Source organism: Diadema antillarum, unplaced genomic scaffold, assembly GCF_040938485.1.
Source record: "Diadema antillarum isolate AM-2024a unplaced genomic scaffold, OU_Dant_1.0 seq00000562_RagTag, whole genome shotgun sequence".
Taxonomy (NCBI): Eukaryota; Metazoa; Echinodermata; class Echinoidea; order Diadematoida; family Diadematidae; genus Diadema; species Diadema antillarum.
The window spans coordinates 1,262,358-1,274,549 of NW_027271501.1; the positions used below are offsets into that span (position 1 = coordinate 1,262,358).

A 12,192-nucleotide genomic window follows, 5' to 3' on the forward strand; every position below is an offset into this window, starting at 1 on the left:
TCAGACATTTGCAGCCTTTTGGCCAACAAAATATTTCTGTTCAGAAAGATATTGTTATTTAGGACATGGATGTCCAGCACCCTTTCTGTATGTAGCCATACATCTTTTGTTTCTTTTAAAGCTTCTAATAGAATTGTCATACTGCTTTTGCTTCTGATGTAATCATTTCTCGCATATCATGTGGTTTTCCCCATGGGCACAGTTGTGGGGACTTCACAAGTCAGGCAGGCCCACGGACGGCCGGGCACTCCTCCCGTGACGCTGACAGCAATAAGCAACCCCCGGTCTCCGGGAACCCTTACCTTGGTGTCTCAGAGCCCCAAGCCGGTGCCAAGTGGTACACCTCTGCAGCAGCTGCCTGGTTACACCGGTACAGTGGCAGGAAACCTTGCCTCACAGCTGGGGCAACAGAGGGTACTCCTGCAGCAACAGGTACTAAGCAGGTGCATTGTGCGAGACATAAAAAGGGAAAAAAGTTGTGAATATCTTACAGACATATTGTGTTCCCTTTACATACCTTCTAAAACATTCACCTTCTTGAGCTTCTGTACAACTTTTGAATATTTGGATGAATATTCTTTGAAAAACATTGGACAAAAAGTTTTGATACTTGCAGATGGCAGTAAAAGGAAAAAACAACAACAAAATGTTACACACATCCACCTAGTTTTATCTATAAAACAAAAAGCTCAACATTCCTAGAAGACCAGAGGAACCATTTAATTGGTAGACTGAAGAAATACATCTCAACTGTTGTGATTAAATGTAAATTGAAATGCTTTGCTTCCCAGAGTATTTTTAGTTTTTTACCCCCCAGGACCTTCATATCCTGCCCTTTCCTTTTTGCTTTGCACAGAAGGTTTCTGTAATTTGTTTTTTTTCTTTTACATCAGGTAAGTGGAGTGAATACCAATGGCAGGGCTCAGCTGATCACTACACAACCAATCACTGTCACTCAGCAGTCTACTGGTCGTCTATTAGCAGGGCAACTCCGCCAGCTTCATCAAGGTCAGTGTGTATTGTGGAGTCACTTCTCAATCGGCCACTTTTATCTTGTCAACAGCGTGAAAGCTGTGACACTTATCTTGTATCAGCTGTTCGATCGCAACAAGACTAGCATTTCAACTCATTGGGGAAAGTGGGAACGAATACATGTGCTCTTCTTTTGATTTTGGTTCAGTTAATACTTGTTATTGATGATAAACCTTACCATGGTAGAAAAGGTCCCAAGGACATGCCAGTGAGAAAATTACACATTTCCTTGTGAGCTAGTATTTACCATACAGTCTTCTTGATCCTAGGTAGCTGTATGTGATTCTTCCAAATAATGTATGGAAGTATTGGATGGAAAGCACAGAGTTCTAATACAACCATGACTTCAATTTGTTTCCACGGCCAGGTGGTATTGTTCAAATCATCCAGACGTCTGGAGGGCAGCAGATAATCCGTCCTGTCCAGCTGACATCACAGTCCAACCTCGTGAATGCGCAGCGGGCCCCAAACCCTCAGTCCCCAGTGGTGCAGAGGCCGGGCACTCCGCAGATGGTGCTGTCGCAGCTAGGCACGGCAGCCCAACTGCAAGCAGCCCAACAGCTGCACCAATCCATTCAGAGACAATTGACTGACCAGGGAGTGAGCCCCAGTCAGGCTCAGGCCGTAGCCTCGCAGCTGTCCAAGGTCACCGCCCAGTCACCGATGCAACTGCAGCAGCGGCAACTGGTGTTGCAGCAACAACAGCAGCAACAGCAGCAGCAGCAACAAGGGCAACAAGTTGTGCTCAATGCCAAAGGGACAAGTGTGCAGAAAGTGCCAGCAACACAAACTCTTGCAAATGTGACTATAGTGAGCTCATCGTCCAGACCCAATAGTCCCTCTGTGACCATTGTGCAGGCTCCCAAGACGGTTAACGCTGCAAGCCCTGCGGCCAGTCCCTCGCCGAGCTCCTCCGCAGGTCCTGCAACAACTGTGACAGCCACATCAACAGCAACCACCACGGCGGCTACGACGACAAGTACAGTAGCAAAGGCAGTTGTGACAGCTGCAACGAAAGGTACAGACATTTTAGTGTTCTTGTGTAACATGTGTTCCCTTCAAATTTCTTGCATCTATGTTGCTCCTCCAAATTCATACATTCAACTATGAAATGATACATGTACCTCCAGCTTTCATATATTCACTTTCCTTCTGTGTTAGCAGCTTTTTATCTTTAAATTTCCATTTGTGCTGTGTTATGTGATTGAATTTTAACCATGGTGATATAATTACGTTGGGGTAATGTACGTTGCATTTTAAAATCATACTAAAATCGTCATTAATTTAATCAGCGTGAATCAATGAAATGCAGTGTAGTTGACTAGATCTGTAGGTAGTGGTATGAAAAAGATTTTCAAGGAAGTTTGCGTTGATTGCTAATTTTTTTTTTCATTAGAAATAAGATTTTATATCAGGAGGGGTAGAAATCATCGGATTATGTGCTGACACTCTAAATTTGATTATTTCTGTGTGTTTCCTCTGCACATTACATGTTGGTCTGCAGTCATTTGCAAGTGTTTGTCATGCTTCGTACCCTGTTACACCATCTGTTGCATGCTTCCTGCCTGTCCTTGATTCACACACAGTACCAGCTGCTTCCTCCGGTTCCCCTGTGACTCCCTTCCCTCCTACCTCTCAACCCAGTAGGCCTCCACTCGCATCTGTCAAGATGCCCGTGGTTAGGCTTAAACCTGTCAAGTTGTCCAATGCCAAAGGTACATTCCCACCATACCACTGCGTCTTTCTAACTGGCAAGCCATCGCCTAACAAACTCCAGCATTAAATTTGTTGATTTTCGGTTTTCTAACCTGAGTCATGATGTTCAGGGCTCGCACACAAGCCCAGATGCTTGCATGCTGCTTCTACTAACTTCCTTTTCATCTGCCTTCAGTTATCAAAGGACTTTATACAGCCAATAAAGCATTTGACCATCATTAGCTCAAAACTAGGGACAGAAAATACCAAGGATCCCTGTTACACATACGAGAAAACGGACCTCAGGCCTGCCTCAGGTTGGCCTCAGTTCGGCTCTCTCATAACAGTCACAGAAAAAACTAGGGCCGGCTTCTTGAGGCGGTCTGAGGCTGGACCCGGCTATGTGTAAACGGTAAAGGGCCAGAGGCCAGCTTTCAGACTGCAGTTGACTAGTCACATGACCCTCTGCAGGGGTGAGAGCTCGGTAGAGTATTGAAACCAAAAATTCATTGCTTGAGCTGGCCCGAAGCTTATGTGAGCAGTGCGCAAGGCGGCCTCAGTCCGGCCTCGGACCGGTCGTGAAAAGCAGGCCTCAGGCCGCCTTTCATGTGTAACAGGAGTCCTTGCCTCACTGCGGAAAGCTCCAGTTTTGCAATTTAAGGCGAGACTAAGGGATCCAAATGGCGTCCGTCCGTCATCCGTCGTCCGTCCGTCGTCCGTCCGTCATCCGTCACAAATGTTAAAGTTTACCTGCAAGACTCTCTTGTGATGCATAACTTGGCAACTGTTACAGCAATGGCAGCCACACTTGGGTGATAGAGGCACTAGGGGTATCTTCATGTAATGGTGTTGTCGGAGGTCATGTGATGATGTCAAAGGTCATTTGAGGTCATATATTAAAGAGTACTGTAAAACATTAAATATTCGCGGCATGAAATTTTCGCGAATTGGAGCCGAAAGCCTTTTTCGTGGCATGAAATTTTCGCGAATTGCTACTGGCATTCAATGCATGTAGTGTAAACAAAAGCTTTCGCGTGCATTTTAATTTCGCGAATTTTGGCGCTCGCGAAATTCGCGAAATTAAAATGCACGCGAAAATTTCTCGTTTTACAGTATGTGCAAGACTCTTTTCTATGTTAAAGTTTACCTGCAAGACTCTCTTTTGACAAATAACTTCACATAAGTTGCTTGGATTACAACCTAACTTGGGTCATAGATGCACTGGGGGTACCTTCATGTTATGGTGCCGTTGGAGGTCACATGATAAGGTCAAAGGTCATTTGAGGTCATACGTTAAAGTTTACTTGCAAGACTCTCTTATTACACGTAACTCGACACATGTTGGTACAATGGCACTCAAACTTGGGTGATGGATGCACTGGGGGTACCTTCATGTTATGGTGCCGTAAGAGGTCACATGATAGTTTCAAAGGTCATTTGAGGTCATACGTTAAAGTTTACTTGCAAGACTCTCTTATCACTCGTAACTTAGCACATGTTGCTACAATGGCAATCAAACTTGGGTGATGGTAGATGTCTCTTGGGAAGTTGAAGGTAACCACACGGTCAAAGGTTACAGACGGGGGTCAACGAACTCTTAGGGCCCAATGTTAAGTTTTTAGGGCGCATTTCGTTTATGGCTCATAACTTTTGATCCCTTTGTCCGTTTGTGACCAAACTTAAATGGAAGATGTCCCTTGGGGAGGTGAAGGTCGTCACAAGGTCATAGGTGACAGACAGGGGTCAAACTTTTAGGCCCAATGTTATGTTTTTAGGGCGCGTTTTGATTGTGGCTCATAACTTTTGATCCCTATGTCCGTTTGTGACCAAACTTGGACGGTAGATGTCCCTTGGGAAGTTAAAGGTCATCACAAGGTCAAAGGTCACAGAAAGGGGTCAACAAATTTTTATGGCCCAATGTTAAGTTTTTATGGCGCGTTTCGATTATGGCTCATTACCTTTGATCCCTTAGTCCGTTTGTGACCAAACTTGGATGGTAAATGTCCCTTAGGGTATTGAAGGTCACCACAAGGTCAAAGGTCATAAGCAGGTCAATTAACTTCTGAGAGTTATAAAAAATATTAATTCCTTGTACGGGAATGGGCGAGACACAATTTGGCGATTGCCTTGTTTTGTGTACATAAAGATAAACATATTAGAGTGTACTAGAGGCACAACTAGTCATACATGCACCCGCAAAAGTCTGTGAACTAATTGAGGGCTGTCCATCACTGGGGCAGGAGTTGAAGCCAGTACCAGGCCTAGTTCAGGATCAAACTAAAGCCATCACCACATCTTCATGCTTACATTGTTGCCTTACAGTTTCAAGTTTCTAGTCATCTGGGTTGGATTTTTTTTTTTCCCAACCAGATTTTGACCCAGTTGTAATGTGCGTGCACATTCACTGAATTATTTTGCTGGGGGTGATAAGCACAATCAGGGTATGCAATCATGACTTTCTCACTTTAAAAAATTGTAACTTCTAAAAGAATGCACCAACTGACTTAAAAATTCACATGCAGCATGCTAAGACATCAGTAATCACATGTGGTAAGACAATAGCTAATTTCTTCTCATTTACTGTTAATTATTAAAGATTAATTACCAAAAAGTACCCCAAAACCCACGTAATGCGTCAAAAAAAGCGTTTTACAACTTACGTAAAATCAAGATTTGAGGTCCATATTTTAAGTCTACCCCTATGTGTTTGGTATCAAATTAATGGATTTTTTCCTGGCATTGCTTGCATGCAATAAAAAACAGTGGTTCTTTCAGCTGGAGAAAGTTATAAGGTCTGAAGTCCCATCCTGGTAGGAGTGTAATGCTGGCTTATTTTTGTGACATTGTGACCTTTTAACCCATGCTGTACAGCTATACATGGAGAAACAGCTTATTTTTCTGCTTTTCCTGAAAGTACTGAAGACACACTACAATATGGTGCGCTGTTTGCCAATAAATGTTCAGCCAGTTTTGAGTTTTGAGCCATTTTCAAATGCTGAGTAAAATAAGTGCAGCCGTTTTTCAGTATTTTCAGTGAGGTATATCCTAATTTGACTACTTTAAAGAATCTTTTCCCCTAATTGAATATCCTTGTTTTTTAAACCATGAATTGTACATATGTAGAAATCTATTGTGTGAACATTTTAACAAATTTGAGCAATAGGAACTTATTTTTTTATATTTTTACAAATTGCTGAGCATAAAAAAGTGCGATACACGCCCATGTTATACTGCATGAAGGTCATATGATAAGTGTTCAGTGTTCATATTTCAATGCTTGTTCAATTTCTAAAGATATCATAAGCAAAAACATAGTATTTTGGCTTAACATGTCATTGTTTGAGTGTCACAGGTTGGATATCAACTCAAGTCATCATAAATCTCACATTCATTCTTCTATCTGTGTTTACAAATATGAGAATTGATCCAAACACTGTGCGCACATTCAAGGTCAAACTGTACAGATAATTTTTTGATGAAAAATATCATATCTTCCAAAGTACCAGCCCTAATTTCATAAAACTTTGTAATAATGGCCAGTATATGTCTGTTACCTATTCCTGAAAGTTTTGCCTCTTCACTCTTTGGCAAAAGTGAAATATGATAAAACATGTAAAAGTGGTTTTATTTGAATTCAAAATAATGCCTACAAAATTGATCATCCATTTCCAGAAGTGAAAATATGAAATTCATTCATATTTTGTGATATGTCATGGCTATGTGCTGGTGGTGAATGAAAGGGATATTTATTAGGAATATCTAACAGCAATATCAGATGAAAAAAACATTCTCCTTTTTTTAAATGAATTTTTCCAATATATTAGTCATTTCAATGTAATTCGACACCCCTAATTTAAATGCTAATTTATGCGCAGTGTAATGCAAACTTTTGACTCTTTCTTTACATGAAATGAAAATTTGAACACTCAGCTACAACAAACAACAAAAAAAGCATTTTCACCAAGTTTTTTCATTTTTGCCCTGTTACACAATTGCATACCCTGATTGTGCTATTGACCACGGGAAAAAAAAAATGAAACCAAAACAAAGAATGATAAGTGCGTGATATTTCTGTATTTTTTGTATGCACAAAATAATGTTTGTTTGTTTTGTTGGATGTTTTACTTTGCTTCTTTTTTTCTATTTTTTTCTCTTGTCTTCTCCCATTTTGCAGAGTCCCTCTATTCGGGCTCGACATTTTTGTTGCAAACACTTATGTTGGTAGGCTGTAGTGGATGAAACATGCCCCATATATTTGTAGCATGCTTACACAAGTAGTTTATTTTGAGTTGACCATCCATATCTGCACAAGCGGATTACATTTTTAATTTTTTTTTTATTGTCATTACATGGCAGAGCCCTTAGTGTCATTTATAGGTTGCAATTATTTGCATATATAGCCAAGATGATAATAAAACTTGCATGCCTATAGTAGGTAATTATTACTATAATGAATGTGATACTAGTTATACTCACAAATTTAAAATTGATTTCTGACAGTGCACCACACACTGCTGTCAGCACTTTGTGCAGTTTCAAGTTGCTAGAACCACAGATCAAATTAAGGACTTCCAGATTGATGACGAGTCCTTGAACAAGCACTTAGTATTTTTATACCCCTGGCAAATGAAGATGGAATAGGTTATATGGGAATCAGTCTTTGGTCGGCCTGTTGAAAAAATTTGTGGATTAAACTACTCCCCCAGTTTTCAAGAGATTGAAATTTAGCACACATGAAAACTCAAAAGTGAAGTTGTGCAATGCACTTAACTGTAGAATGGCCCCCAGATCAGGAAAAAATTGTATGTCATAGTCCGTGTTGCAATATAGCACTCATTGTTGACAGTACATTATAATGTATAAAATAACTGGTTGTTATTCTCGGCACTGTACCAGTACAGAAGTGTTGGGCAGGGGTGTTAATCACTTTCACTAATATTTGTGACCGTGCACCTCAAAACGAACAAAAAGTCGCACACACTGATTTTGCGTGAGGACTGAAAATAAGTGAAATGGGTCAACCTAGCCGAGCTTGACTTTTTCATATTTTCTGAAAGAGCGGGTCTTCTATTACATTATGCTAAAATGTGGTATCATAAAACGGGCAGGAAAGTGTGTTTCTTTAGCAGTTTATCTCGAACATTTTTGGTAGAATAGTGTGATTAGGTGCGTCTTTAGAATCCCTTTTTCATTTCTGAAAAACCTTGTCCTCACTCTTCAATTTTAACTCAAATAACTTTTGAAAGGATAGGGCTACTGCTTTGAAAGTTGACATTTATTATGGACAGAATGTGTTAATGAGGCATGCTTAATTTCAATTTAATCTGATAATCCCTTCATTGTTGTTACTCTGGTGGTTTACTTCCTGTTTTTTGTCCCATTCATCACACAGCCAGCACGGTATGGTAAAGATTAAGCGCTTGAATAGACACTGTACTTTGGAGCCTCTTTTCTCAGTTCACACATTTCCTGAGTCTGTTCTTTCTTTCCAATATTTAGATAGGTTAGGAGAGTCCATTCGATTTAAGTTATACATCATTTTAAAGCTTAAAGTCTGCTCTTTCAGAATATGGTCATAACTAAAAATTCATGTCTGGCGACTTTTTGTTTGTTTTGAGGTGCAGTGTCACATTTTTAGTCTCTTTTGCTCCCCATTTTTGTTTGCAGTCTCAGATACCAGCAAAGAGGAGTCGAAGGAATCAAAAGAAGCAGCAGAGAAGCTGAAAAAAGCTGAAAAGAAGAGGAAATCATCACCGCTCTATCTAGTATGCATCTATTCCAGGAATATCACTCTGAGTTTATCTGCAGACTATTTGAGCAATGTGTTTGATTTTGTGCTTCCTTTTGTTCCAAATGAATTATCAATTTATCCAAAGTTTAAAAGGTCAGGCAAGCATTATCCAGCTTTTAGGTTGCCTTGGATAACACTCACTCAGAGAGTATGCAGTAAATTGGTATACAGTTGTCGGTAAATATGAAATGTAACTACTTGAATTGCTATTTGTTTTGGACTTAAGAATTATGTCACATATGTATATCAACCTAACTTCATTTCATTGGTTATGTGGATTAAAACAGGATTCTTTTATCCTTAGGCATCCAGAAAATGATAAGCAAGCTTCATGCAAATATAAAATTTGTCACATTTAGTCAGAATATGAATAGCGGGCAGTTTAGGTAGGGAACAGATGATCTGTGGTAGTGATGCAAGCAATGATGTATGGATGTACTAAGTGCTTGTTTATCACATTTTTAAAAGAAAATCATTTCAATTGGATGGTTATATATATATATATATATTCTCTGGATTATCATCACAGGAATCCCTGGAAAAGCTTAGGGTCGAGGAACGCAAGGCGACCCTCTCACGCATCGCCACCTTCAACCAGCAGCGCTGCGCTGCTAAGCCAGTGTACGGGCAGGACCTGTTCTCCGCCGTCTCCCTCTTCCACACCTCGCGGCCCGCTGGCAAGAAGCGCCCATTCGCCAATGGGGTGGGGCTGGTGCATTGCCACCATGCCCTCATTGGCGATGCCCTGCGCCGGGTGGAGGTGGCCTACAAGAAGACGCGGCACCTTCACAGCCTGCTTCACACGCCGGAGGATCGGCTGAATGAACTAACGGAAGTCTTCAAAAGGTGATGGATCATTCTTTCAGGGTTTTTGGGGAGGGTTTAACATGAAGCCTTGCTGTTTAGCACCTTTCAAAAAATTGATCAATCACAAGTAAAAGCAGCATTTTCCCCTAATATTATGATTTGCAGATCAGAACACTGTGAAGTGATGGGCCAGTGATATGTTGGCACAAACGTATACCTTGGGACGACTGCAAATCTATTTTTCTTTTGAGCATTCTAGGTTTAAAGTTATCAATCAACAGCAGTATGACTTCTTGCAAAAACAAAGTTTATCTTATTTTTTGAGCTGTGTAACGCCTCATATGTTTTTGCAGTCATGCATATGGCAAGATGTTTCTTCCTAATTAGGTGATGTGGCAATTATGCTCTCGCTTCTTGATTAAAGTTTTTGTATTTCAGGAGCTCCTTAAGGTGTTAAAAAAAAAACATAAGATACTCCAACCATCATTTGGCCAAAAATACCAAAGCCAGCATAACTCCCTCTGTGAATGTTGGCTGTGGCACTGGCCAGAAATTAAACATTATACTGGGCAGCTCATTATCCATTGGCTTTGTGTGCCTATTGGGGAACGTCTCTCTGGTAATACAAACAACACATTGTGAAAACTGTGTAGTCAGTGAGAAGGTTAGCAAATATTCCATTTCACTATGATTACAGTAGTTAATTAAAAATTTGTCATTGATGCTTTGGACTATTCCATCAATCAGCCTACAAACTGGTAGTGTTTATGTTTCCAGTGGAGAGTTGCGTGTGTATTGTGACCCATGATCATTAGTTTCTTCCGATGTACTGCTACTGTGTTAACTTGTTAGTTGCGTTGGCCGCCTCCGCTTTTTTCACTGACAGCATATTAAAAGGTAAACCTCATTGAAAGTATCACTCAAAGGAAACAGAGAATGGCATATTAAGAAATATTGACAAACCACGTTTGAAGTATTTGTGCTAGAAACTCATGATGTGGTTTTCATACTTTTAAGTGATTTATTTCCGACGAGCAAATACTGAAACAAGGTAACTTAATCACATGGGAGTTTTCCTTGTGTGTGATGCTTGAATCCCTTCCATCATTGCACACTAACACACTTGCATTTCCTCCTGTAGGTTCTCGTTTGTTGTGCCGACAGCCTCCGCCCCTCCAATCACTATGCATACGTCCCACACCCCGCCTTCGGTGGTGAACCAGGAGCGACTACTCAGGGAGAGGCTGACACGGGATGTGCAGCCCAAGACCTGGTGTCTTCATCCCATCGAGAACCACATGAGACTTGCCTTCCCAGAACTACGGCTCATCCAGTACGACTGTGGTAAGAAAACTGACCCCATTGATGTGTACTGGGGTTCTAGGACCGTTACCTCCTGGACAATTACCCCAGACCCTTCCTGTAACCCTAACCTTAGTCCTATTCCCGAACCTAATCCTAACCCTAACCCAATCCTAACCCTAACCCAAGCTCTAACCCTAACCCTAACCCTCATCTTTATCTTTACTCTAACTCTATCAGTAACCAGTATTTAGCCAGTGGGTAATTGTTCTCTGGGGTAATTGTCCTGATATGGTGTACTGGATAGATGTAGTCTGTCAACTCCAGTCTTTCAACAGTTTCTTTGGAAAAGACTTTTGTTTACTCAGTTTTATTATTGTAAGCTGCACAATGTGTTACAAACCCACTTAATCGCTTGCCATGAGCAACTACAAATCAATGCAGAGCATGTTGTATGAATAGGCACTTGTCTGTTTAAAGTATGGAACCCTTGCATGGCTCGACACTAACTTTTTTGTTTGGTGGCCCGATGGGGCCACCAAAATCCTTAATTTCAAATTTTGGTGGCCCGAGAGAAAAATTTGGTGTCCCGAAAAAAAACCCAATAAAAAACATTAAAAGTCCTTTTTTTTTAAATGAGTCAAATATTTAAGATTTATGATAGTAAGAATTAGAAGTTGGACATATCTACTCATAAATAAACTTCAACAAACTTGCAACACTCACTCTCAGGCATTTATTCAGTCCTTTTCATCCATCCTTTGAACAAATCTAACTGCTAATTTCCGGCGCAAAAAGTTACGAATTTATTGACATACTTTTTCAAAAAAATTTGGTGGCCCGAGGCGGGCCACCAAATGTTCCCTTTTTTGAAATTTTGTGGCGCGACTTTCATTTTTGGTGGCCCCGGGCCACCGGGCCACCGTTAATGTCGAGCCCTGCCTTGCCAGAATGCTTTCTTGGGCAGGAGTCAAAGATATTTTCTGTCATACCCTGTTGCAAATCCTAAACTGCTTGTGAAGACTTGCATAGGAGTTCTTAAATGTGACATTCTATGGTACAAGTAAGGTATAACACTGATATACATGAGACTTCCACAATTGTCAAATTCTTCCAAATTATGTAGCAGTGTGAAGCCAAAACATTTTGCTGGTGATGTCCTATTAGGAAGTCAGTGGTCAAAGTCTACTGTGTGTTTTGACCGACAGGCAAGCTGCAGACACTGGACATCCTGCTGAGGAGGCTGAAGAGTGAGAGCTCTCGGGTCCTCATCTTCACCCAGATGACCAAGATGCTGGACGTCCTGGAGAGGTTCCTCAATCACCACGGTCACATCTACCTCAGACTGGATGGCACCACCAAGGTGGAGCAGAGACAGGTCAGTTTTTCTTTGTCCACCATGGCTCATAGGAGAAAGGACTCAAAAATACTCTTAGCAGAAATCCTATACTACTTTCCTGTGGTAGAAAGTGTGCACTTTATATGTTGAAAGTGTTGTACGCAAACCTTTCTGCTAGAAAGAGTAAAAATTGTAATCAAACCAAGTGCAGAAACTGCCAATTTGT

The 12,192-nt window shown here is 40.9% G+C and overlaps 1 protein-coding gene across 1 annotated transcript in view; it reads left to right on the forward strand.

Annotated features, from left to right (window-relative positions):
- LOC139735020 (helicase domino-like) overlaps positions 1 to 12,192 on the forward strand; it is a 77,221-nt gene that overhangs the window by 30,801 nt on the left and 34,228 nt on the right. The window contains exons 22-30 of the mRNA XM_071645794.1: positions 189 to 432; positions 894 to 1,008; positions 1,400 to 2,050; positions 2,619 to 2,808; positions 6,902 to 6,948; positions 8,395 to 8,492; positions 9,048 to 9,364; positions 10,467 to 10,669; positions 11,836 to 12,005. Coding sequence (XP_071501895.1) covers positions 189 to 432; positions 894 to 1,008; positions 1,400 to 2,050; positions 2,619 to 2,808; positions 6,902 to 6,948; positions 8,395 to 8,492; positions 9,048 to 9,364; positions 10,467 to 10,669; positions 11,836 to 12,005 — 2,035 coding nt within the window. The remainder of the gene's footprint in view (positions 1 to 188; positions 433 to 893; positions 1,009 to 1,399; positions 2,051 to 2,618; positions 2,809 to 6,901; positions 6,949 to 8,394; positions 8,493 to 9,047; positions 9,365 to 10,466; positions 10,670 to 11,835; positions 12,006 to 12,192) is intronic.